General features: G+C 38.0%; 1 protein-coding gene across 5 annotated transcripts in view; it reads right to left on the reverse strand.

The window, feature by feature from the left end:
* Positions 1-316: 316 nt before the first annotated feature.
* LOC147570842 (cullin-4B-like) overlaps positions 317-23,379 on the reverse strand; it is a 139,327-nt gene continuing 116,264 nt past the window's right edge. For all 5 annotated transcript variants that reach the window (XM_086696743.1, XM_086696742.1, XM_086696740.1 and 2 more), the window contains 2 exons: positions 2,069-2,221; positions 317-413 (listed from right to left, as the gene is read on the reverse strand). In XM_086696743.1, coding sequence (XP_086552869.1) covers positions 318-413; positions 2,069-2,221 — 249 coding nt within the window. In that variant the 3' untranslated portion in view covers position 317. The remainder of the gene's footprint in view (positions 414-2,068; positions 2,222-23,379) is intronic.

Raw genomic sequence — 23,379 nt, forward strand, 5'->3', positions numbered from 1 at the left:
TGTTGCTTTTTATGAAACTTATTCTTTATTAAACTAATGCATACTACATGTCATCAATATATACTGAAATGAAGGACAGACAGTAAACATTACGAAATTTTCCAGGGAGTTTTAGATCATTACGTATAGTTTAATAGCAACATTAAAAATACATGTCGTTCAGAAAACGGCATACTTTAACTGAGAATGCTGATGAAAATTTAATTCTGCATTTGTATTTTAATGCACCGCTTTTATTCACGTGTCAGTGGAATATTTTAATCAATTAACAGGACTATGAGTCAACTACTATAAGTAGAAATAGTAAGGCCAGAAGTTCATGCAATATACTTGTACTCGTTTGGATTTTCTTTATCTCTTTCCATGTAGTCTCTGTCAATTAAAGATTCTACTCTCGTCTTCAGATCAGAAGGCTACAAAATAAATTATTAATGTTAATAAAAATGAAATCACAGCATTTTATTTTCTACTCTCATCCCAAATACATCACATTTTGTATCTCATATTTTCATTATTCGTAATTTTCAGGAAACAATAAATTTATTAACTAAAATATTACTATAATCAAATCTGAAATACATTAGAAAGGTGCTAACTAGGAATACAGTACAACTAATACATAAAGAACAGAATAAAATGCATCTGGGATGCATCTTGGTAAAAAAAAATCATACTTTCAATTTCTTTAATAAAAAGAAGTTATACTCATTAACTATGCCACATAAGGAAGGCTCTAAAATATAGAAGACAGCCAATACCTTAGGCACAGATGTTTCTATTATGCACATGGTTAGTTATGGTGTACGGATTGAACTCACTAGAAATCACATTAAAGAAAGTAATTCTGTAATTTACTAAATAATAAGCACCCCAGTTGAGCCATGTGTAGAGCACTGCAGAGAACTCGAAGAGTTTTTTTTTTTTTTCTCAAGGGAAAAAACAGCTTTTAAATTTAAAAAATCAAGAGTACAACATTGATAAAGTAGCAGCTACAGCTAATAATTCCTTAGCACTTACTATATGCTTCAGGAAACTCTTTTGTCTTAGTAACATTTGAGTAAGTCGTTAATATTATCACCCTCCGTGAGGAAGTGGAGATACACACGTTATGTAAAGTTGGCAAGAGTCAGAAAATGAGAAAGATAGGACGAAGCAGGATTGAAAAAAATCATAGCTGACAGCCTTTGTGAACCAAGCCATAAACATTAGACTAGAAATCGAAGTGTTTGTAGCAATTCTATTTTGATTACTTAGGGTACACAAAACTACAATTTTCATTTTATTTTATGATGACATACGAACCAATAGCTTGACATTTTATTTTTTTATTTTTTTATAGATGAAATTTATTGTCAAATTGGTTTCCATACAACACCCAGTGCTCATCCCAAAAGGTGCCCTCCTCAATACCCATCACCCACCCTCTCCTCCCTCCCAATAGCTTGACATTTTTAATAAGTATGGCAGAAAAAATTTATTAGAATGTCTAACCTATAAGAATCAGACAAAATAGCTACATATTGTCTTTAAAAAGACTTTTTGAAAATGGTTAAGTAAGCGGTAATTTGCCACATATTGTTAATAATTTGTCAGGTTGTAGTATGTAATAATGTCACAAAGATCAACCGTTATAAGATGTAAAAACAGAGAAAGGACTATCATAGTAAGACCAAAGGCCACTCTGCTAGGAATTCTGAAGTATTTGCTGATAAGCAGTGCAAATAAAGGCAACTTCTAACTGTATTTCATCAAGAAGATACATCAAGGAAGTGAATCTAAACCACGGAGGTACAGTGAAAATACTTAAAATGGATCATGAGACTAATTTCTTTTTCTATTTTTTTGTGTTACCTTTCAAAATGTTACAACTTTTTACTTATAAAATTGATAAAATTTAATAACCTAATACAGTAAACCATAACACAAAAAGGGACCTAAGTCCTGTGATAATCACACTCACAATTTTTACTCCGTATCACAGATACATTTTTACTTGAAATTACTTTATAAACCTATGGTTTTATTCAAAAGTACTCAACGCCACTGGATTTTTGGTAGATTTGTTTACCTGTACTGTAAATTTTAGCTGGTTATACAATTCTGAGAGAAGTACACTGTGGGTAAGTGTTTTCCTTATCTTCATAATGCGAACAATTGCAGCATCAATCTGATATCGTCGATCTTGGAAAACTCTCTGTGTGGTGATGGTACGTTCCTCTATCTAATGAAAATAATTGAAAGATAAAATGACAATACGTAAAATTTCAATAATAATTAAACTGTTATGAAAATTAAAGGTTTCAAAGGATGACTTTTTGTAAAAACAGAACAGTAACAGAAACGATACATAATTCACTTTTGCTTCTATTGGAAACCTTTTATATACTAAACTTTTTGGATTTAAGTTTGTATTAAGTCATCCTCAATTTTAGAGTCCTTTTAGCCAGAAAAGCTATTAATAGGAAAGCACTGTGCTATGGTTTGAGCAGTTCTTTTAAACAAGTTAGTTGTACGACTTCGGTGGTAATAAACACTCTCTTGCAATTCTATATGTTTCAAGATACCATATTTAAATGTCATGTCATAGATACAAAGTAAAGCTTATCTTGTACATATAAAGTCACTCCATTATTAATTATTCTATTTATTCAAGCTAAAGCTTTTTTTCTATTTTACTTTACATTAAATCATATATTTCAGAGACTTTTCTTATTTTAACTTCTGGCAATTAGAAAAGGATATGTGTAACAAAGCTTTTTTTTTTTTAATTTTCGTATGTATATTATTTTTTTGAATTTTTTAAAATGCTTATTTATTTTTGAGACAATGCGAGAGACAGAGTGCAAGCGGTGGTGGGCGGACAGAGAGAGACACACAGAATCTTAAGCAGGCTCCAGGCTCTGAGCTGTCAGCACAGAGCCCTACGGGGAGTTTGAACTCAGGAACCATGAGCTCATGACCTGAGCTGAAGTCAGACACTTAACGGACAGAGCCACTCAGGCACCCTATAAGTATATTCTATAAAAAAAATAAAAAATTAAAAAAAAATTTTTTTTTGAACTTCTAACTGCAAATGTTTTTCACTCATATCCTAAACCTTCCACAGTGATCCTCCAAATCATCTGAGTTTCCAGGAGTATATAATCTTTCGAATTGCCTTCTGGGTTCCAAATTCCAAATAAAGCCTTCCAAATTCTCAAAGCAAGAGCTGCTTACTTTTAATTTGTCAGTATTTTCTTTATTTTTACTACTTCGTTTTCTGTGTGTGCTTCATCATTACATTTTCTTAAATGCTCATTTCATACTTCTCATTTTTAAGATGATCTCAACTCCTGTTTTACCAGTAAAGCTTTAAATACACTATGTCTAATAAAACTATCTTAGTTTATCTTCTACCATTCATACATACATTTTTTATTGAAGTGGAATCACAAAATACAAAATTAACAATTTTAAAATGGTTTATGGGGCGCCTGGGTGGCGCAGTCGGTTAAGCGTCCGACTTCAGCCAGGTCACGATCTCGCGGTCCGGGAGTTCGAGCCCCGCGTCAGGCTCTGGGCTGATGGCTCAGAGCCTGGAGCCTGTTTCCGATTCTGTGTCTCCCTCTCTCTCTGCCCCTCCCCCGTTCATGCTCTCTCTCTGTCCCAAAAATAAATAAACGTTGAAAAAAAAAGTTAAAATGGTTTAGAAATTTTAAATATACAGTTGGAAGCATTTAAGCATACTCAAAATGTTGTGCAACCACTATTTCTCTCTAGTTTCAAAACATTTTTGCCACTCAAGAAAACACCCTGTGCACATTAAGTAATCATTCATCATTTCCCATTCACTCATGATGTGGTTACCACTACTCTTCTTAAGTATGGATTTTATGACTTTTCAAATATAATATGGAAAGAACTATACTATAACTGACCTGTTATGTCTGCCTTCTGTCACTTAGCATAAGGTTTTATACACAAAATACTTCTATACACATAAATAATGCTTTTTATACATAATGAAGGGTAATTCTTACTGAAGGATGTATTGGTACTTTGTTTCTTTTATATATATGAGTAATATTTCATTGTATGAGTACAATACAATTTACTTATCCATTTATCCAATGATGGACATCTGGGTTATTTCCATTTTGGCTACTGTAAATAATTCTGCAAGAAATTCTTGTGACAAGCTTCAGTGGACATATATTATTTTCTCTTTAATGGTTAATGAGAATAGCTGAGTCAAATGGTCACTCTGAGTTTAACTGAGAAATCTCAAACTATTTTGCACAGGTGCTGCAATACTACATATTCACACCAGAAACGCACAGGATTCATATTTCTTTTGAAAACCTCTTTGTATCTGATTTGTCGATTCAAGCCATCTGGGAGTAATGTGGACTCTCACTGTAATTTTGACTCAGGTACATTTGAAGACCAATGATGATGAGCATTCTCTCATGTGTTTGTGGACCATCTGAATAACTTCTCTCAAGAAATATCTATTCAAGTTCCTTTTCTTAACGTTTATTTATTTTTGAGACAGAGAGAGACAGAGCATGATCAGGGGAGGGGCAGAGAGAGAGGGAGACACAGAATGTGAAACAGGCTCCAGGTTACGAGCTGTCAGCACAGAGCCCGACGCAGGGCTCGAACTCACGGACCGTGAGATCATGACCTGAGCCGAAGTCGGACGCTTAACTGACTGAGCCACCCAGGCGCCCCATCAAGTTCTTTGTTATCGAGATTACTTTTTATTTTTTATATTTTTTATTTTTTTATATGGTAAAGAGTCTGTGAATTGGAACATATATGCAGTTATATACATACACATACATATGCATATATAATGTGTAGATATATATAGATATATATATAAATACATAGATACATAAATGTAAGTACATACACACATATAGATGCATACACACATATATATTCAACTGTAAGTAAAAAACTTACAAGAGACCAAAGGATATTTACATTGATGAAATGGTCAATTCACCAGGAAAATAAAATAATCCTAAACATATATATACCAAACTAAAGGGCCACAAAATAAAATGAAACAAATGCTGACAGAATTTAAGTGAGAAAATATTTGAAAATAATTATTTGAGACTTAATACCACACTTTCAATAATACACAGAACATCTGGATAAAAGATTAATATAGACATAGGAGATGTAAACAACACTATAAGCAAATAGATTAGTAGGCTATACAAAACACCCTAAGCAACAAAATAATCCAAATGTCCATCAGTGGATTGCTGTAATATTACTCATGTATAAAAAAGGGAACAAAGTTGAGGCCACCTGGGTGCTCAGTTGGTTAGCCACTTGACACTTGATTTCAGTTCAGGTCATGATCTTGCCTTTCACCCTGAGACTGACATTTGCTTTTGGTTCCATGCTGGATGTGGAACCTGCTTAAAATTCTCTCTCTCTCTCTCTCTCTCTCTCTCTTTCTGTCTACCTCGCCCCTTCCTGCTGCTTGTACTCTCTCTTAAAAAAAAGAAAAAAAAAAAAAAAGAGGGGCGCCTGGGTGGCTCAGTCGGTTAAGCAGCCGACTTCGGCTTGGGTCATGATCTCGGGGTCCGTGAGTTCGAGCCCTGCGTTGGGCTCTCTGCTGACAGCCCAGAGCCTGGAGCGTGTTTCAGATTCTGTGTCTCCCTCTCTCTGACCCTTCCCCGTTCATGCTCTGTCTCTCTCTGTCTCAAAAATAAATAAACGTTAAAAAAATTTAAAAAAAAGGAAAGAAGTACACCAGGTAACAAAGCAATAATACAGTTTTGTGAGGTCACTTGGGATGTTTTTGAGAACAAACCATATGTTAGGACAAAAAACGTCACTTAAAATAAATTTTAGGAGAGCAAAATCACTAAAAATATTTTCTACAATCAATCAAGAAAGAAAATGACAGGGATATAAATAGCAGACCCTTAAATATCCAATAGACTAAAAACTAAATCATCAGGGGAAACAGAAGATATTTAGAAAAGAATCAGAAAGAATAGAAAGTCAAAAATAAAACTGTGGAATGCTGCATAGCAGTGCCCAAAGGGAAATTTTTTTTTTTCAACGTTTATTTATTTTTGGGACAGAGAGAGACAGAGCATGAACGGGGGAGGGGCAGAGAGAGAGGGAGACACAGAATCGGAAACAGGCTCCAGGCTCTGAGCCATCAGCCCAGAGCCTGACGCGGGGCTCGAACTCACGGACCGCGAGATCGTGACCTGGCTGAACTCGGACGCTTAACCGACTGCGCCACCCAGGCGCCCCAAGGGAAATTTAAAGCTATAAATGCACACCTAACAGAGAGAGGGGGATCTCAAATTGATAACATAAGAAACCAGAAAAAGAAAAGTAAACTCAAGCCAGTGGAAGGAAAGAAATCGTAAGATCAGAGACAAACACAATAAAGAATAAAACAGACAATCAGTGAAACAAGCTGGTTCTTTGAAAATATTTGCAAAATAGGTAAAACTTACTTTCACTACGAAAAGAGATGGATTTCTTTACCAAAGTCTTGCACAACTAGGGGAAGCTGGGCACCGTCTCATCTGGCTTCCTTTCTACCATGGTAGAGCTTTTCAGCTTTTTCTGCCTCTCATCTTGAGTGAAGAGGTGATGCTATCTGTCTTAGCCATTTCACTGCATCCAAACTTACTTTATCTTTGTTTTGCTCTACCATAGAGGTGGAATTAATGTCTCCTGTTAATCCTCGACTTCTACCAAGACTCTTCCATTCCTGGGTATCTCTCTCAATTCTTTTGTTTTCCCCCAGCAGTTTGTTTTACCCCCAGCAGTACCACTGTCATTTGTCTTACTCTTTACTTGCTAAAGCACAGCGATGGAGAAGGGAACATTCTGTTTTTCTGACTCACCGTCAAACTTAAGTTAGCCTTTTGTGCCTGTGTCTTGAAGGTAGCCCCTTTTATTCCATTTTATCCCACTGCAATTGCTAAATATCTTCAAAAGTCTTAAGAGTACAACACTTTTCTACTTCTTTATAGTTAAGAGAAGTTTTCTCTTACATTTTCCCTTTACTGTGTCAAAAGTTAAATGTTTATTGTTTCCCCCTGGTGGTTTAGGATTTTATTTGTAAAAGAAGAGTCCAGGCATTTCTTGCAGTGAAATTTGTGTGTCTCTTTAAGGCTGTTCTGTAGGGGAGAGCTCTCTCTGGTTTCTGTGTAACCTTTCCTCCGAGTTCTCACTTATTGAGATCTGTAGGATAAATCTGAACTCCTACTATGTCTTCATTTCCATGTATTTTATATCTCATAGTAATTTTATCAAGCCTTTAGCAATATGTTAAAATAATATCATACCCACAGGTATAGAGGTTACTTCCTTTTAGGCTAACGTGAGTCTGTACTTGTGTTTTGCCTCTCTTTAGATTTAGCTCAACTCAATAAAAGTTATATTTTGAAGACTATCCACTTGATTTTTGCTGTAAAGTTAGAGGGATTATAGGCCAATATTCCTGATGAGTACAGATATAAAAATCCTCAACAATATATTATCAAATCAAATGCAACAATACATTAAAAGAATCATAGAAAAAGATCAAGTGCGATTTATTTAAGAGATTCAGGGTGGGTGGTTCAACATCTGCATAGCAATCACTGTAACAAAACACACTGGAAATGCATGATGGGGCATGTGGGTGTCTCAGTTGGTTGAGTTAAGATTCTCTCTCTCTTCTTATATCTTCTCCCCACTCTCTCTCTCTCTCTAAAATAAATGCGATGAAAAATATTTTTAAAATGGACGACAAAGAAAAAAAGGAGTGGCAAAAATCATGATCATATCAACAAGGCTGGAAAAGCATCTGATATAATCCAAAACTTATTTGTGCCCAAAACTCTCAACAAGGTGGACAGAGAGAAATGTACCTCAACATAATAAAGACCATGAATGACAAACACACAGCTAACATCACATTGAATGGTGAAACTTATTCCTGTAAGATCAGGAATAAGACAAGAATGCCTTCTCACCACTACTACTTAACACAGTACTGGAAGTCCTAGCCATAGCAATAAGATAAGAAAAAGAAACACAGGCAATCAAATTATAAGAGAAGTAAACTATCCCTATTTACATAAACCAACACGATACTATATGGAGAAAACCCTAAGGACTCCAGTAAAATATGATTAAAACTAAGTTATGAGTTCAATCAATTTACAAGCAGGTTAAGTGTTATGTTCTATACACTATTAGTTAACTATAAAAAATAGAAAACAATCCACTGACAATTGCACACGAAGCACAAATAAAATAAATGTAAGCATGAAAAAAAAAGCAATCCATCTAAAAAGGGGGCAGAGGAACGGAACTGTAAGATTGGTAAATGAAACTGATGATGACACAAATATATTGAAAGATACACCATGCATTTGGACTGAAAAAAAAATAATATTATTAAAATATCCTGGCCACCCAAAGCAGTCTAAAGATTCAATACAATCTCTATTGAAAACAATGGCATCTTCTAGAAAACTAGGGAAAAAAAATCCTAAAATGTATATGGAACCACAAAGGACCTTGAATGATCAAAGAAATCTTGAGAAAGAAGTACAAGCTGGAGATAATCAGGCTTTCTTATTTCCAACTATACTATAAGGATGCGTTATCAAAGTAGGGTGGTACTAGCACAACAACAGATACATGGAATACACAGTCCAGGGATAAACCCATCTTAACACAGGTAAATTAGTCTTTGGCAAAGGAGGCAAGAATAAACACTGGGGAAAGACTGGCTCTTCAACAAATGTTGTTGGGAAAACTCAACAGCTACTTGCAAATAAAGTTGAAACTGGACTCCTTGCTTACATCATATACAAGATAAACTAAAGGGGGATTAATGAGTTAAATATAAGACTGGAAACTACTAGAAGAAAACCAGGTAGTGAATCCCTGACATCGGTCTCAGCAATGTGTGCGTATATACATATATTTGATCTGTCTCCTCAGAAAAGTGAACAAAAACAAAATAAACAAATGAAACCAAATCAAACTAAAAGTCTTTTCCATGGCAAAAAACAAAAAACAAAAAAACAAACAAACGAAAAAACCACCTAAAAACACAAACAACAACCAAAACCCCACCAACAAAATAAAAAGACATTGTACTGGTTCAGGAAATTTACATATTTGCAAGTGATAGAACTGTAAGGGATTAATAGCTAAAATACATAAAGAACTCACACAACTCAGTATCCACAAACATGCAAACAGTCAATCCAACTAAAAACAGGGTAGAGGGCATGAACAGATATCTCTTCAAAGAAGAAATTCAGATGGTTAAGAGACACAGGAAAAAAGGCTCAACATCAATGATCATCAGGGAAATGAAAATCAGAACCACAATGACGTATCTCCTCACACCTGTCAGAACTGCTATTATCAAAAACACCAGAAATAAAACTAGAAAATTCCCCAGATAGCCAGAGCAATCCTGAAAAAGGAAAACAAAACTGGAGGTATCACAATTCCAGATTTCAAGATTACCAAGTTTTTGTCATCAAGAGAGTATGGTACTGGCGCAAAATACAGACATGTATATCGACAAAATAGAACAGAAAACCCAGAAAGAGACCCACAATTATATGATTAACTCGTCTTTGACAAAACAGAAAAGAATGGAAAAAAGACAGTCCCTTCAACAAATGGGGTTGGGACAGCGGGAGGGGAGGGGAGGGGAGGGGAGGGGCGGGGAGGGGAGGGGAGGGGAGGGGGGAGGGGTGGGGAGGGGAGGGGAGGGGCAGGGAGGGGAGGGCAAGGCAGGGCAGGGCAGGGCAGGGGAGGGCAGGGGAGGGCAGGGCAGGGCAGGGCAGGGCAGGGCAGGGCAGGGCAGGGCAGGGCAGGGAAGGGAAGGGAAGGGAAGGGAAGGGAAGGGAAGGGAAGGGAAGGGAAGGGAAGGGAAGGGAAAGCAAACCGGAACTAATTAATGGGAGTTCATCAAGATAAAAAGGTTGTGCAGAGCAAAAGGGAACAATCAACAAAACTAAAAGGAAGCTTATGGAACCTGGGGAATAAGCTTAGGAATTCCCTGGGCTTGCACTGATGGATTAACAAGGCATAAAGAATTATAAAGCTATAGGATGCGGACACCCAAGTCTGGGTAAATAAGATTAGGTAATTAGCATAGGGAGGGTGGGGCTAAGCCCCCAGTACAGACAGGGTGAGGCAAAGGCCAAATATAGAACAAAGGTATATGAGGTAAACAAGATCAGGTATACAGGGCAGAAACGCCCTCCCCCCCCCCCCCAATTTAGTACTATAGCACAAAGTTGTTTTCTCAGGAAGGAAGGACCAAATTAGGTAAACTAGGTAAACAGGTAAATAGGGAGATAAATCACTGTGAGGTGAAGCTGCCCAGACCAGAGCTAATTAGCAAAACAAAGGTGCCTTGTTGACCCTGAGGTAGCATGCTCTTTCTTGTCCCCTAAGCCAGTTTAGGTAAACAGAGGCGATGTCTCATGTTTGCTGTAAACAACCTTCTGCCTGGCCACAGGACGCCAGGGTTTTGTTTTGTATTAGCCCAAACTCCTAACCCCACAGATCTTCAAAACCCCCTTTTCGTCATGTCCATAGTTAATGTTAACAGTCTCATTGTCTCTTTGTGTATGTCCATTACAAGGCTTCTAAGCCTTCAGATCCTAAAAAAACAGAGCAAGGACTCTTAATCAGGGCTCTTGTCTTCTCCCTGACATTAGCCATCTCTCATATTTTAATCCTGCATCCCGCTTTCTTGCTAGACGAGAAAGAGCTCCAGACCCAGAGTCTACAACAATGGAACAGGAGAGGATAGTTGCAAACAATGTATCTGATGAGGGTTAGTATCCAAACTCTATAAGGAAATCATCAAACTCAACACCCAAAAAACAAACAACTCAATTAAGGAAAGGGAAGAAGACATCAATACAAACTTTTCAAACATCACAACCAGAAGGTGAACAGACTCATGAAAAGATGTTCCACATCTCTCATCACCAGGGAAGTACAAATCAAAACCACAATGAGATACCACCTCACACCTGTCAGAATGGCTACAATTAACACAAGAAACAACAGGTGTTGGTGAAGATGCAGACAAAGGACTACCCTCCTGCGCTTGGTAGGACAGCAAACTTGTGTAGCCATTCTGGAGAACAGTATGGAAACTCCTCAGAAACCTAAAAATAGAACTACCCTAAAATACAGCAATTGCACTATGAGGTATTTACCCAAAGGATACAAAAATAAAAATTCAAAGGGTCCATGAAACCTAATATTTATAGCCAAGCTAATTATAAAGCCAAACTAGGGAGAAAGCCCAAGTCAGTTTCACTGACTGATGAAAGAAAGGATAAAGAAAATGTGGTACAGATGTGCCTGGATGGCTCAGTTGGTTAAGCGTCAGACTTTGGCTCAGGTCATGATCTCACAACTCGTGAGTTCAATCCCCGTGTCAGGCTCTGTGCTGACACCTTGGAGCCTGAAGATTCTGTGTCTCGTTCTGTCTCTGGCCTTCACCTGCTTGTGCGCGCGCTCTCTCTCTCTCTCGCTCTCTCTCTCTGAAAAATAAACATTTAAGCTAAAAAAAAAAAAAAACCACAACAAACCAGATGTAGTATATATTTACAATGGAATATTACTTAGAAGGTATTATGCTAAGTGAAATAATTCTGAGAAAGACAGACCATATGATTTCACTCATATGTAGATTTTAAGTGGGAGATGGGCTAGATGGGTGATGGGTATTAAAATGGAAGTTGTGATGAGCACTGGGTGTTGTTTACAAATCGCTGAATTTTACTCCTGAAACCAATACTGCACTGCATGTTAACTAAAATTTAAATTAAAAAAATAACTTCAGTGACTGTAATTTTGTAATACTTACCAATCAAATGAGTAATCTGTGACAGATGACTGTAAAGTAAGACAGATTAAACAGGTAGTGTTTTATGCTAATTAAGTTACTGTCAACAGAATTATCTACTGTTAACATCTACAAGATGTTTTATATTAGCCCATTAACTACTAATCAAAAACCCACACTAGTTTCACAAAGGAGAGAAAATCAGACACTGTAACTGTAAAAAATCACCCATTCTCAAAGGTAAGACAGTAACAGATGAAAAACGGATCAATGGTACTATAGGACTACCAGAAACAATGAACAAGATGGCATTAGTTAGTATGTATCAAGAAACAGCATATAGATGGATTGAATTTTCGAATCTACAAAGTGGAAGAGATTGAAAATAAGACCCAATTATTTTCTGCCTTCAGGAGATTCCATTCATTTTAAAGACTTAGATACAATATTAAGTGCCGTTATTCCATACACAGGAATCCAAAAGAAAGACAAAGTGGCTATATTAATATCAAGCAACACAGAATAAGCCAATATGGTCACTGTCAGATAATGATAAAGTAGACAAGTCATTACGAAGATACAACATTGATAAATATATACACATTCAAGATTGATCAGGTCATTTACATATATTATGTAAATAGAGATCTGAAGGGAAAAATTGATAATAATGGAAAACAGAGAATAAGATATAATAAATAATAATAGTGTGCACTTCAAAACCACTTCCAGCAGTGAGTAAATCATACACAAACAGAACACTGAGAGGAAAACACTGACCTTGAAAAATACATTCCATCCATTCCAGTAGTATATTACACATTTCTTTCAAATACATATAGAATATTTTTCAGGACGATATGATAGACCACAAACACATTTTAGCAAATTTAGTAAGACTGAAATATCAAGTACTTATTTGATCACAATGATTATTAACAATATATCAACAACCAGGGGCGCCTGGGTGGCGCAGTCGGTTAAGCGTCCGACTTCAGCCAGGTCACGATCTCGCGGTCCGGGAGTTTGAGCCCCGCATCGGGCTCTGGGCTGATGGCTCAGAGCCTGGAGCCTGTTTCCGATTCTGTGTCTCCCTCTCTCTCTGCCCCTCCCCCGTTCATGCTCTGTCTCTCTCTGTCCCGAAAATAAATAAAAAACGTTGAAAAAAAAAAAAACAAAAAAACAATATATCAACAACTGGAAAGCTTGCAAACTTACAAACAGATAGGAAATTAGCTACACATTCCTTAAGGGGAAAAAAAAAACAAACCAACTATGGACTAAAGAAGAAATCAAGGGGAATTTTTTTTTAAATTTTATCTGTAATTCTTTAAAATTCCAGTATAACTAACACAGTGTTAAATTAGTCTCAGGTGTATTGCATAACGATTCAACAATTCTATACACTATTCAGTGCTCATCACAGTAAGTGTACTCCTTTTCCCCTTCACTGATTTCACCCATTCTTCCACTGAACTGTTCACTGGTAACCATCAGAATATTCTCTCTGATGAAGAATCTCTTTTTTTCTTTGTTCATTTGCTTTGTATCCTGAATTCCTCATATAACTTGTGGAAATCATATGGTATTTGTCTTTCTCTTATTTCACGTTTCTCTTATTTCACGTTAACATTTTACGCTCTAGCTCTGTTTATATGGTTGCAATGGCAAAAATTTCGTTCTTTTTTATGGCAGAATAACATTCACGTGTAGGTGTTTATGTGTGTCACATCATTACCCATTCATCTATTGATGGATCCTCAAGTTGCTTCTGTATCTTGACTGTTGTAAATAATGCAGAAATAAACATAAACACAGAGGTGCATAAATCTTTCTGAATTCGTAGGGTAAAGACAACACTGGAATTCCTAGTTCATGTAGTCATTTTATTTCATTTTGTTATTTTTTAATATGAAATTTATTGTCAAATTGATTTCCATACAACACCCAGTGTTCATCCCAACAGGTGCCCTCCCCAATGCCCATCACCCACATTCCTCTCCCTTCCACCCCGATCAACCCTCAGTTTATTCTCAGTTTTTAAGAGTGTCTTATGGTTTGGCTCCCTCCCTCTCTAACTTTATTTTTCCTTCCCCTCCCCCACGGTCTTCTGTTAACTTTCTCTGGATCCACATAAGAGTGAAAACATATAGTATCTGTCTTTCCTGTATGACTTATTTCACTTAGCATAACACTCTCCAGTTCTATCGATGTTCCATGTTCTATCTCAGTTGCTACAAAAGGCCATATTTCATTCGTTCTCATTGCCATGTAGTATTCCATTGTATATATAAGCCACATATTCTTTATCCATTCATCAGTTGATGGACATTTAGGCTCTTTCAAAAATCTGGCTATTGTTGAAAGTGCTGCTATATACATTGGGGTACAAGTGCCCCTATGCATCAGCACTCCTATATCCCTTCGGTAAATTCCTAGCAGTGCTATTGCTGGATCATAGCGTAGACCTATGTTTGATTTTACGAGGAACCTCCACACTGTCTCCAGAGTGGCTGCACCAGTTTGCATTCCCCCCCACAGTGCAAGTGGGTTCCCGTTTCTCCACATCCTCTCCAGCATCTATAGTCTCCTGATTTGTTCATTTTAGCCACTCTGGTGTGAGGTGATATCTCAGTGTGGTTTTGATTTGTATTTCCCTGATGAGGAGTGATGTTAAGCATCTTCTCATGTGCCTGTTGGCCATCTGGATTTCTTCATTGGAAAAGTGTCTATTCACGTTTTCTGCCCATTTCTTCACTGGATTATTTGTTTTTTGGGTGTGGAGTTTGGTAAGTTCTTTATAGACTTAGATACTAACCCTTTATCCAACACATCATTTGCAAATATTTCCCCCTTTCTCTCGGTTGCCTTTTAGTTTTGTTGATTGTTTCCTTTGCATTGCAGAAGCTTGTTATTTTGATGAAGTCCCAATAGTTCATTTTTGCTTTTAATTCCCTTGTCTTTAGAGACATGTAGAGTAAGAAACTGCTGCAGCCGAGGTCAAAGAAGTTGTTGCCTGCTTTTTCATCCAGGGTTTTGATGGTGTCCTGTCTCACATTCAGGTCCTTCATCCAATTTGAGTTTATTTTTGTAAATGGTGTAAGAAACTGTCCTAGTTTCATACTTCTGCATGCTGCTGTCGAGTTCTCCCAGCAACATTTGTTTAAAAAACTGTCTTTTTTTCCATTGGATATTCTTTCCTGCTTTGTCAAAGATTAGTTGGCCATACTTTTTTGGGTCTAATTCTGGAGTCTCTATTGTCTTCCATTGGTCTAAGTATCTGTTTTTGTGCCAATACCATACTCTCTTGATGATTACAGCTTTGTAATAGAGGCTAAAGTCTGGGATTGTGATGGCTCCCACTTTGGTTATTTTCTTTAATATTACTATAATATTTGGGGTAATTTGTGGTTCCATACATTTTTAGGATCCTTTGTTCTAGCTTTGAGAAGAATGCTGGGGCCATTTTGATTGGGATTGCATTGAATGTGTAGATCGTTTTGGGTAGTATTGACATTTTAATAATATTTATTATACCAACCCATGAGCATGGAATGTTTTTCCATTTCTTTGTATCTTCTTCAATTTCCTTCATAAGCTTCCTGCAGTTTTCAGCATACACATCTTTTACATCTTTGGTTAGGTGTATTCCTAGATATTTTATGCTTCTTGCCACAATCGTGAATGGGACAGTTTCTTTACTTGTCGTTCTGTTGCTTCATTATTACTGTACAAGAATGCAACAGATTTCTGTACATTCATTTTGTTTCCTGCGACTTTGCTGAATTCATCTGTCAGTTCTAGGAGGCTTCTGGTGGAGTCTATCAGGTTTTCCACGTATAAAATGTCATCTGCGGAAAGTGAAAGCTTGACTTCATCTTTGCCAGTTTTGATACCTTTGATTTCTTTTTGTTGTCTGATTGCTGACGCTAGCGTTTCCAACATTACGTTAAACAACAGTGGTGAGACTGAACATCCGTGTTATGTTCCTGATCTCAGGGGGAAAAGCTCTCAGCGTTTCCCCACTGAGGATGATATTAGCTTAGGGCTTTTCATAAATGGCTTTTATGAAGTTTAAGTATGTTCCTTCTATCCCGACATTCTTGAGGGTTTGTATTAAGACAAGATGCTGAATTCTGTCAAATGCTTTTTCTGCATCGATTGACAGGATCATATGGTTCTTTTCTTTTCTTCTGTTAATGTGATGTATCACACTGATTGACTTGCAAATGTTGAACCAGTCCTGTGGCCCAGGAATGAATCCCACCTGATCATGGCAAATTCTTTTTATATGCTGTTGAATTCAACTTGCTGGTATCTTATTGAGAATTTTTGCATCCTTATTCATCAGGGATACTGGTTTGTTGTTCTCTTTTTTTTTTTTTTTTTTTTTTTTTTTGCTGGGTCTCTGGTTGGGGAATCAACGTATTGCTGGCTTTATAGAATGAGTCTGGAAGTTTTCCTTCCTTATTTTTTTGGAAAAGCTTGAGAAGGATAGGTATTATCTCTGCTTTAAATGTCTGGTTAATTCCCCAGGGAAGCCATCTGGTCCTGGATTCTTATTTGTTGGGAGATTTTTGATAACTTACCGAATTTCTTCACCGGTTATGGGTCTGTTCAAGTTTTCTATTTCTTCCCGTTTGAGTTTTGGAAGTGTGTGGGTGCTTAGGACTTTGTCTGTTCCTTCCAGGTTATCCAGTTTGTTGCCATATAATTTTTCATAGTATTCCCAGATAACTGCTTGTATTTGAAGGATTGGTTGGAATGATTCCATTTTCATTCATGATTGTATCTATTTGGGTCATCTCCCTTTTCTTTTTGAGAAGCCTGGCTAGATAGAGACTTATCAATTTTGTTTATTTTTTCAAAAACCAACTCTTGTTTGCATTGATCTGCTCTACAGTTTTTTGAGATCCTATATTGTTTATATCTGCTCTGATCTTTATACTTTCCCTTCTGCTGCTGGGTTTGGGGTGTCTTTGCTATTCTGCTTCTATTTCCTTTAGGTGTGCTATTAGACTTTGTGTTGCGGATTTTTCTTGTTTCTTGAGAGAGGCCTGGATTGCAATGTAGTTTCCTCTCAGGACTGCCTTCGCTGCATCCCAAAGCGTTGGATTGCATTTTTATTTCATTTGTTTCCATATATTTTCCAATTCCTTTTCCAATTGCCTAGTTGACCCATTCATTCTTTAGTAGGGTGTTCTTTAACCTCCATGCCTTTGGCAGTTTTCCAGACTTTCAACTGTGGTTGATGTCATGTTGCATAGCCTTGTGGTCTGAAAGTATGCATGGTATGATCTCAATTCTTTTATACTTATGAAGGGCTGTTTTGTGACCCAGTAAGTGATCTAACTTGGACAATGTTCCATGTGCATTCGAGAAGAACGTATATTCTGTTGGTTTGGAATGCAGAGATCTAAATATATCTGTCAAGTATATCTGATCCAATGTATCATTCAGGGCCCTCGTTTCTTTACTGATCCTGTGTCTAGATGATCTATCCATTGTTGTAAGTGGGGTATTAAGGTCCCCTGAAATTACCACTTTCTTATCAATAAGTTTGCTTATGTTTGTGATTCACTGTTTTATGTAATTGGGGGCTTCCAAATTCAGTCCGTAGACACTTATAATTGTTAGCTCTTCCTGATGAAGAGACCCTGTAATTATTATATAATGGCCTTCTTCTTCTCTTGTTACAGCCTTTAATTTAAAGTCTAGTTTGTCTGATATACGTATGGCTATTCCAGCTTTGTCTTCCAGTAGCATGATAGGTAGTTCTGCATCCCCTCACTTTCGATCTGGAGGTGTCCTCAGGTCTAAAATGAGTCTCTTGTAGACAGCAAATGGATGAGTCTTGTTTTTTTTATCCATTCTGATACTCTATGTCTTTTTGTCGGAGCATTTAGTCCATTTACATTCAGTGTTAATCTTGAAGGATATGGGTGTAGGGTCACTGTTACGTCTGTAGGTATCATGCTTGTAGTGATGTCTCTGGGACTTTGTGGTCCTTGCTCAACATTTCACTCACAGAGTCCCCCTGAGGATCTCTTGCAGGGCTGGTTTGGTGAAGATGAGTTCCTTCAGTTTTTGTTTGCTTGGGAAAGCCTTTCTCTCTCCTTCTATTCTGAATGACAGACTTGCTGGATAACGGATTCTTGAGGCATATTTTTTCTGTTCCCCACATTGAAGATTTCCTGTCATTGCTTTCTGGCCGGCCAAGTTTCAGTAGATAGGTCTACTACTACTCTTATGTGTCTACCTTTGTATGTTAAGGCCCGTTTATCCCTAGGTGCTCTCAGAATTTTCTCTTTATCCTTGTGTTTTGCCAGTTTCACTATGATAAGTCATGCAGAAGATCAATTCAAGTTACATCTGAAGGGAGTTCTCTGTGCCTCTTGGATTTCAGTGCCTTTTTCCTTCCTCAGATCGGGGAAGTTCTCAGCTATCATTTGTTAAAGTACACCTTCAGCCCCCCCCCCCCCCCCAATCTCTCTCTTCTTCTGGAATTCCTACGAAGGGATATTGTTCCATTTGATTGCATCACTTAGTTCTCTAATTCTCCCCTCATACTCCTGGATATTTTTTTCCTCAGCTTCCACTTTTTCCATATTTTTATCTTCTAATTCACCTATTGTCTCCTCTCCAGCTTGAATCCATGCTATGGCCGCCTCCATTTTATTTTGCACCTCATTTATAGCATTTTTTAGCTCCTCAGGACTATTTCTTAGTCCCTTGATCTCTGTAGCAATAGATTCTCTGATGTACTCTATGCTTTTTTTAAGCCCAGTGATTAATTTTATGACTATTATTCTAAGTTCTTGTTCACTTATATTGCTTAAACCAGTTTTTGATCAACTTGTTAGCTGTCACTCCTTCCTGAGTTTCTTTTGAAGAGAGTACTTCCGTTTTGTCATTGTGGGTAGTTCCCGCGGTAGTTCAAAATTTCACGGAACTTACCCTGTGCTGTCCGGAGTAACTTTTGGCGGGTGGGGCCACAGTCAGACCTGAAGTCTGCCCCCAGCCCACCACTTGGGCCACGGTCAGACTGGTGTGTTCTTTATCTTCCTCTGTCCCAGGGGTAGTATTCATTGTGCAGTGGTGTGTCTTGCTACTGCCTGGGCTACTTGTCCAGTCAGCTGTCCAGCTCCTGTCTGAGCTACTTGCACACTGCCAGGCTTGTGGTGCTGGTTCCATGGAATCTGGCCAAGGATGCATTAGCGGGGGTGGATCTGCAACGTTCACAAAGAGCAGAAGGGACAGGCTAAGCTAGTTTTGCCATTGGTGGTCCCAAGAGGAGGGGCCCTGCAGCACTGGAATGGAGGCAGGCCCACTGGAGTGACGGATCCACAGAAGCACAGCGTTGGGCTTTTTGCGCGGTGCAATCAAGTTCGGTGACGCGAACTGGTTTCCTCTGGAATTTCATCTGGGGGATGGGAATAGGGAAATGGTGCTGGCCACCACCTCTGTTCTCAGGCCAAGCTCAGCTCTGTCTGCTGGGCCTCCACAACTCTCCCTCCCAGCGTCCTCTCGTCCTCCCCACTCTCCGAGAGCAGAGCTGTTGACTTTTAACATTCCAGATGTGAAGTTCCACTGGCTGTCAGAAATCACAGATTCTGACCTTTCTGCTTTTGCATGGAAGACTTCGGGGGCTCTACCTCGCTGGGCGAGCTGCCCCTCCACCACCCCAGCTCCTTCCCGCCAGGCCCTGTAACGCGCACTGCCTCTCTGCCCTTCCTACCCTCTTCTGTGGGCCTCTTGTCTATGCTTGGCTCTGGCGAGGCCATTCTGCGGTCTTCTGGTGGTTTTCTGGGTTATTTGGGCAGAAATCAGTGGAATCTAAATGATCAGCAAGACGAGGTGTGCCCAGCATCCTCCTACACCATCTTCCATGCCTCCTTGAGTAATTTTATTTTTAATTTTTTGAGGAAATTCCATAATGGATGTATGTTTGCATTTCTATCAACACTGCCTGACCATTCTCTTTTTCCCACATCGTTGTCAATATTTGTTGTTTCTTGTGTGTTTGATTTTACCCATTCTGACAGGTAAGAGGTGATCTCTAATTGATTTTTCGTTTTGATGTGCACTTCCCTGATGATGACTGATGTTCAGACTTTTCATGTGTTTGTTAATCATCTGTATGTCTTCTTTGGAAAAATGTTCTTCTGCTCATTTTTTATTTGTATTATCTGCTTTTTTGGTGTTGAGTTGTAGAGTTTGAGTTGTATAATGCCTTACATACTTTTATTTTACATGCTTTAGATATTAACCCCTTACTCTACATATCATTAACAAATATATGAATGTTTATAAATTACTTCTCCCAGTCAGTAGCTTTGCAAAATCTTGTTAGTTTGATGACGTCCCAATAGTTTATTTTTGCTTTTGTTCCCCTGCCTCAAAACACACATCTAGAAAAATGTTTCCAAGAAACATAGATATAAAATTCTACCCCCAATTCACCATAAAAGAGAAGTTGACTTGTGAACTCAGTTCTCACTTTTCCATTCTGTGGCCCTTACAAATAAGGCTTGTTCTCCTGAATACTAGGCTTTGATATTGTTTTTTGGCCTTGTAACACCAAACAGAGAAAGGACTCTCAAAGAGAGGCATGGGGTTTCTTCAAGCATCCTCATCCCTTGTTGGGGAAAGGGAAAATTAAACAGAACCTCTTTGGGCACAGAACACAGCTGCAGTTTTAAACAACAACTAGTTTATAACAGAGACAGCCCTAGAACCCTGCCAAATGGCAGAGGACTTGCTAAAACTCCTTCTGGGTCAGAGAAAGTGGACAGAAACATGGTTTACATCCCACTTTGAAAGTGCAAACCAGAGATGAGTAGGGATGTCATAACAAGCCTACTGCTTTAGCAAACTCCAGGTCTAAACTAGTCTATTTCCAGACATAGTCACACTTGGGTATATTAAAACACAAAAACAAAAACAAAATTAAAATCCAGTGGTTTAAAAGAGCAACAAGCACTAGAGAACCACCCTTAGAACTCCTCCAAATAGCAAGTGGACCTACTAGAATTTTCTCTGGGTAGGAGAGGTTGACAGATATGCTCTATACTCCCCCTCCATCTTGAGAGCACAGAACAGTGCTGTCAGGGTACCCTAACTAGTCTGTTGCCTGAGTGAGCCCCAGGGAAACAACCCATACCAGTCCCAGCCATCCTACAAAAGGAATATTGGAATATTCCTGGCTAATTCTTCCTACACTTCTAGACCTCATGAAAAGGTGAAACTGTATGTAGCAAAGCACCACTGAATACTCCAGGACATGCACCACTTACACTTCAAATGGATTCCAAGGGAATTACTGGTGGCGGGGGCACTCTGGGACCTCTCAGTTAATGTCTGCTACAGGTCCAGCTGTCCCATTAAGCACAAAGTGCCCCAGAACCTCAGCCTGTGCCAGCATCAGTTCCAGGCACCATAATAGTACACCGTCTGTGTGGAAAAGTCCTGGCATACTCAAGCTTACATCCACTTCAGTGATCCTGCCAAAGTACCTTCTGTGTGTAGAATATCCCCCACCCCAATTTAGTTTCAGCAATCTGACTAGGGCACCCTCTGTGCTGAGAGCTCAAGAACATCACGGCCTGCCTGTACAACGCTTTAGCTACAGCAGAACTGCGAAGGCATCCCCTGCACAGAGTTCCCTAGGACGCAATCTCAAATTCAGCTGTCTTGTGAGAGTGTATTTAATACAGAGGGTCCTCCTACATTCCAAATAACACCTACTTCACATTCAGCTATCATGCTAAGGAGCCCTCTGGCTGTAGAGCCATAGGACACCTGGCTTTGACCCACTTTAGTTTTTGCTGTTCTGTGAGGACACCCAGTGTGTGGAGAGCCGAGAGGCCACACGGATCTGTGACCAAATCAGCTACGGTAGTTCTTTTGGGGTGCCACTACAAATCATGCAAATTATAGCTCTAGCCAGCCAGCAAAAGTCACCAACTACACAGTCTACATGAGGGATAACTATACAGAAGACCATTTCTTCAAGATTAGAGGTAACTGTTCAAAAGAAAAAAAAAATTAAAAGAAGTGGTTGTTCCACCAAATACAAAAAACAAACACAGAAAGTCAGGCAGAATGGGAAGACAGAGAAACGTCATCCAACAGAATGAACAACAAAATTTCAGAAGAACAACCGAATGAAATGGAGAAAAGCAATATGCCTGATAAAGTATTTAAAGTAAAGATCATAAAGATTCTCATGGTGCTGCAAAAGAAGAGTGAAAGATTTCAGTGAGACTCGGTAAGGAGATAGAAAATATTAAAGAGAGGCAATCAAAAGTGAAGAATACAATAAATGAAACTAAAAAACAAAAACATGACAGGGAATCAACAGTAGATCAGAGGAGTTAGGAGAATGTATCAGTGATCTAAGAAAGTAATGGAAAACATTCAGGCTGAACAGCAAAAAGATACAGGATTTCAAAAATGAGTATAGATTAAGATATATCTTGGATGGACAATATCAAGGGACCACACATTTACATTATTGGGGCTTCAGAGAAGAATGTGAGAGAGAGGTGTATTAATCTTACTTGAGCAAAATAATACCAGAAACATTTTCTAACATAAGGAATTAAACAGGTTCCAAATCCAAAAGGCTCACACAAAGATGAACCAAAGAAGCTCTATACCACACACATAATAATTGAAATATCAAAAATTAAAGATAAGGCGAAAATGTCCAAAGCAGCAATATAGAAATGAAAAGTTACCTATAACATAGGGAAAACTAACAAGGCTAACCAGCAGATTTTTCAACAGGTTTTTCAGGCCATAAAGTAGTGGCATGATATATTCAAAGTGCTGAAGGGAAATCAAAACAAAACAACTACGATCAAGAATACTTTACCCAGCAAGATTATAATTTGGATTTGAAGGAGTGACAGAATTTGCCAAACAAATGAGTTTATCACCACAAAGCCAGCCATAGAGAAACTTTAAGCAGACTTCTTTCAGTGAAAGAAACAACAGCTATAAGTAGACACTGAATTAAAACACATAACATATGACAATGTGTATAGAAAATATGCAGGATAAGTAAAAAAGTAAGAGACAGGTAAAAATAAAAAAAAATTAATGTGTTTCAACTTAAATGACTATAAAATTAATACAGACTTCTACTTACATAGGACCTTATAGGTACACCTCTTTGTAACCACAAACTACAAACCTATGAGAGATACACAAAACATAAAGAGAAAAGAAAGGCAAATATATCACTACAAAATTCGCCAATCACAAAGAGCACAAGACAAGAAAACAGAAACAGAGAAAAACTAAAAAAAAAAAAAAAATCAAGAAACTAATAAAAATAGCAACAGATACAAAGGTATCAATAACTTAGTTACTTAGCTCATAAGTAAAATAGGCTTCATGCCAAGCTCAGAGACCAATGCAGGGCTTGCACTCATGACTATGTCCAAAACCTGAGAGGAGATCAAGAATCAGATATTTAAATGATTAAGCCACCCAGGTATCTCTGTCAA

The sequence above is a fragment of the Puma concolor genome, unplaced genomic scaffold (assembly GCF_028749965.1).
Source record: "Puma concolor isolate L17-30 unplaced genomic scaffold, mPumCon1.1.hap2 unalloc_scaffold_8, whole genome shotgun sequence".
Classification (NCBI taxonomy): domain Eukaryota; kingdom Metazoa; phylum Chordata; class Mammalia; order Carnivora; family Felidae; genus Puma; species Puma concolor.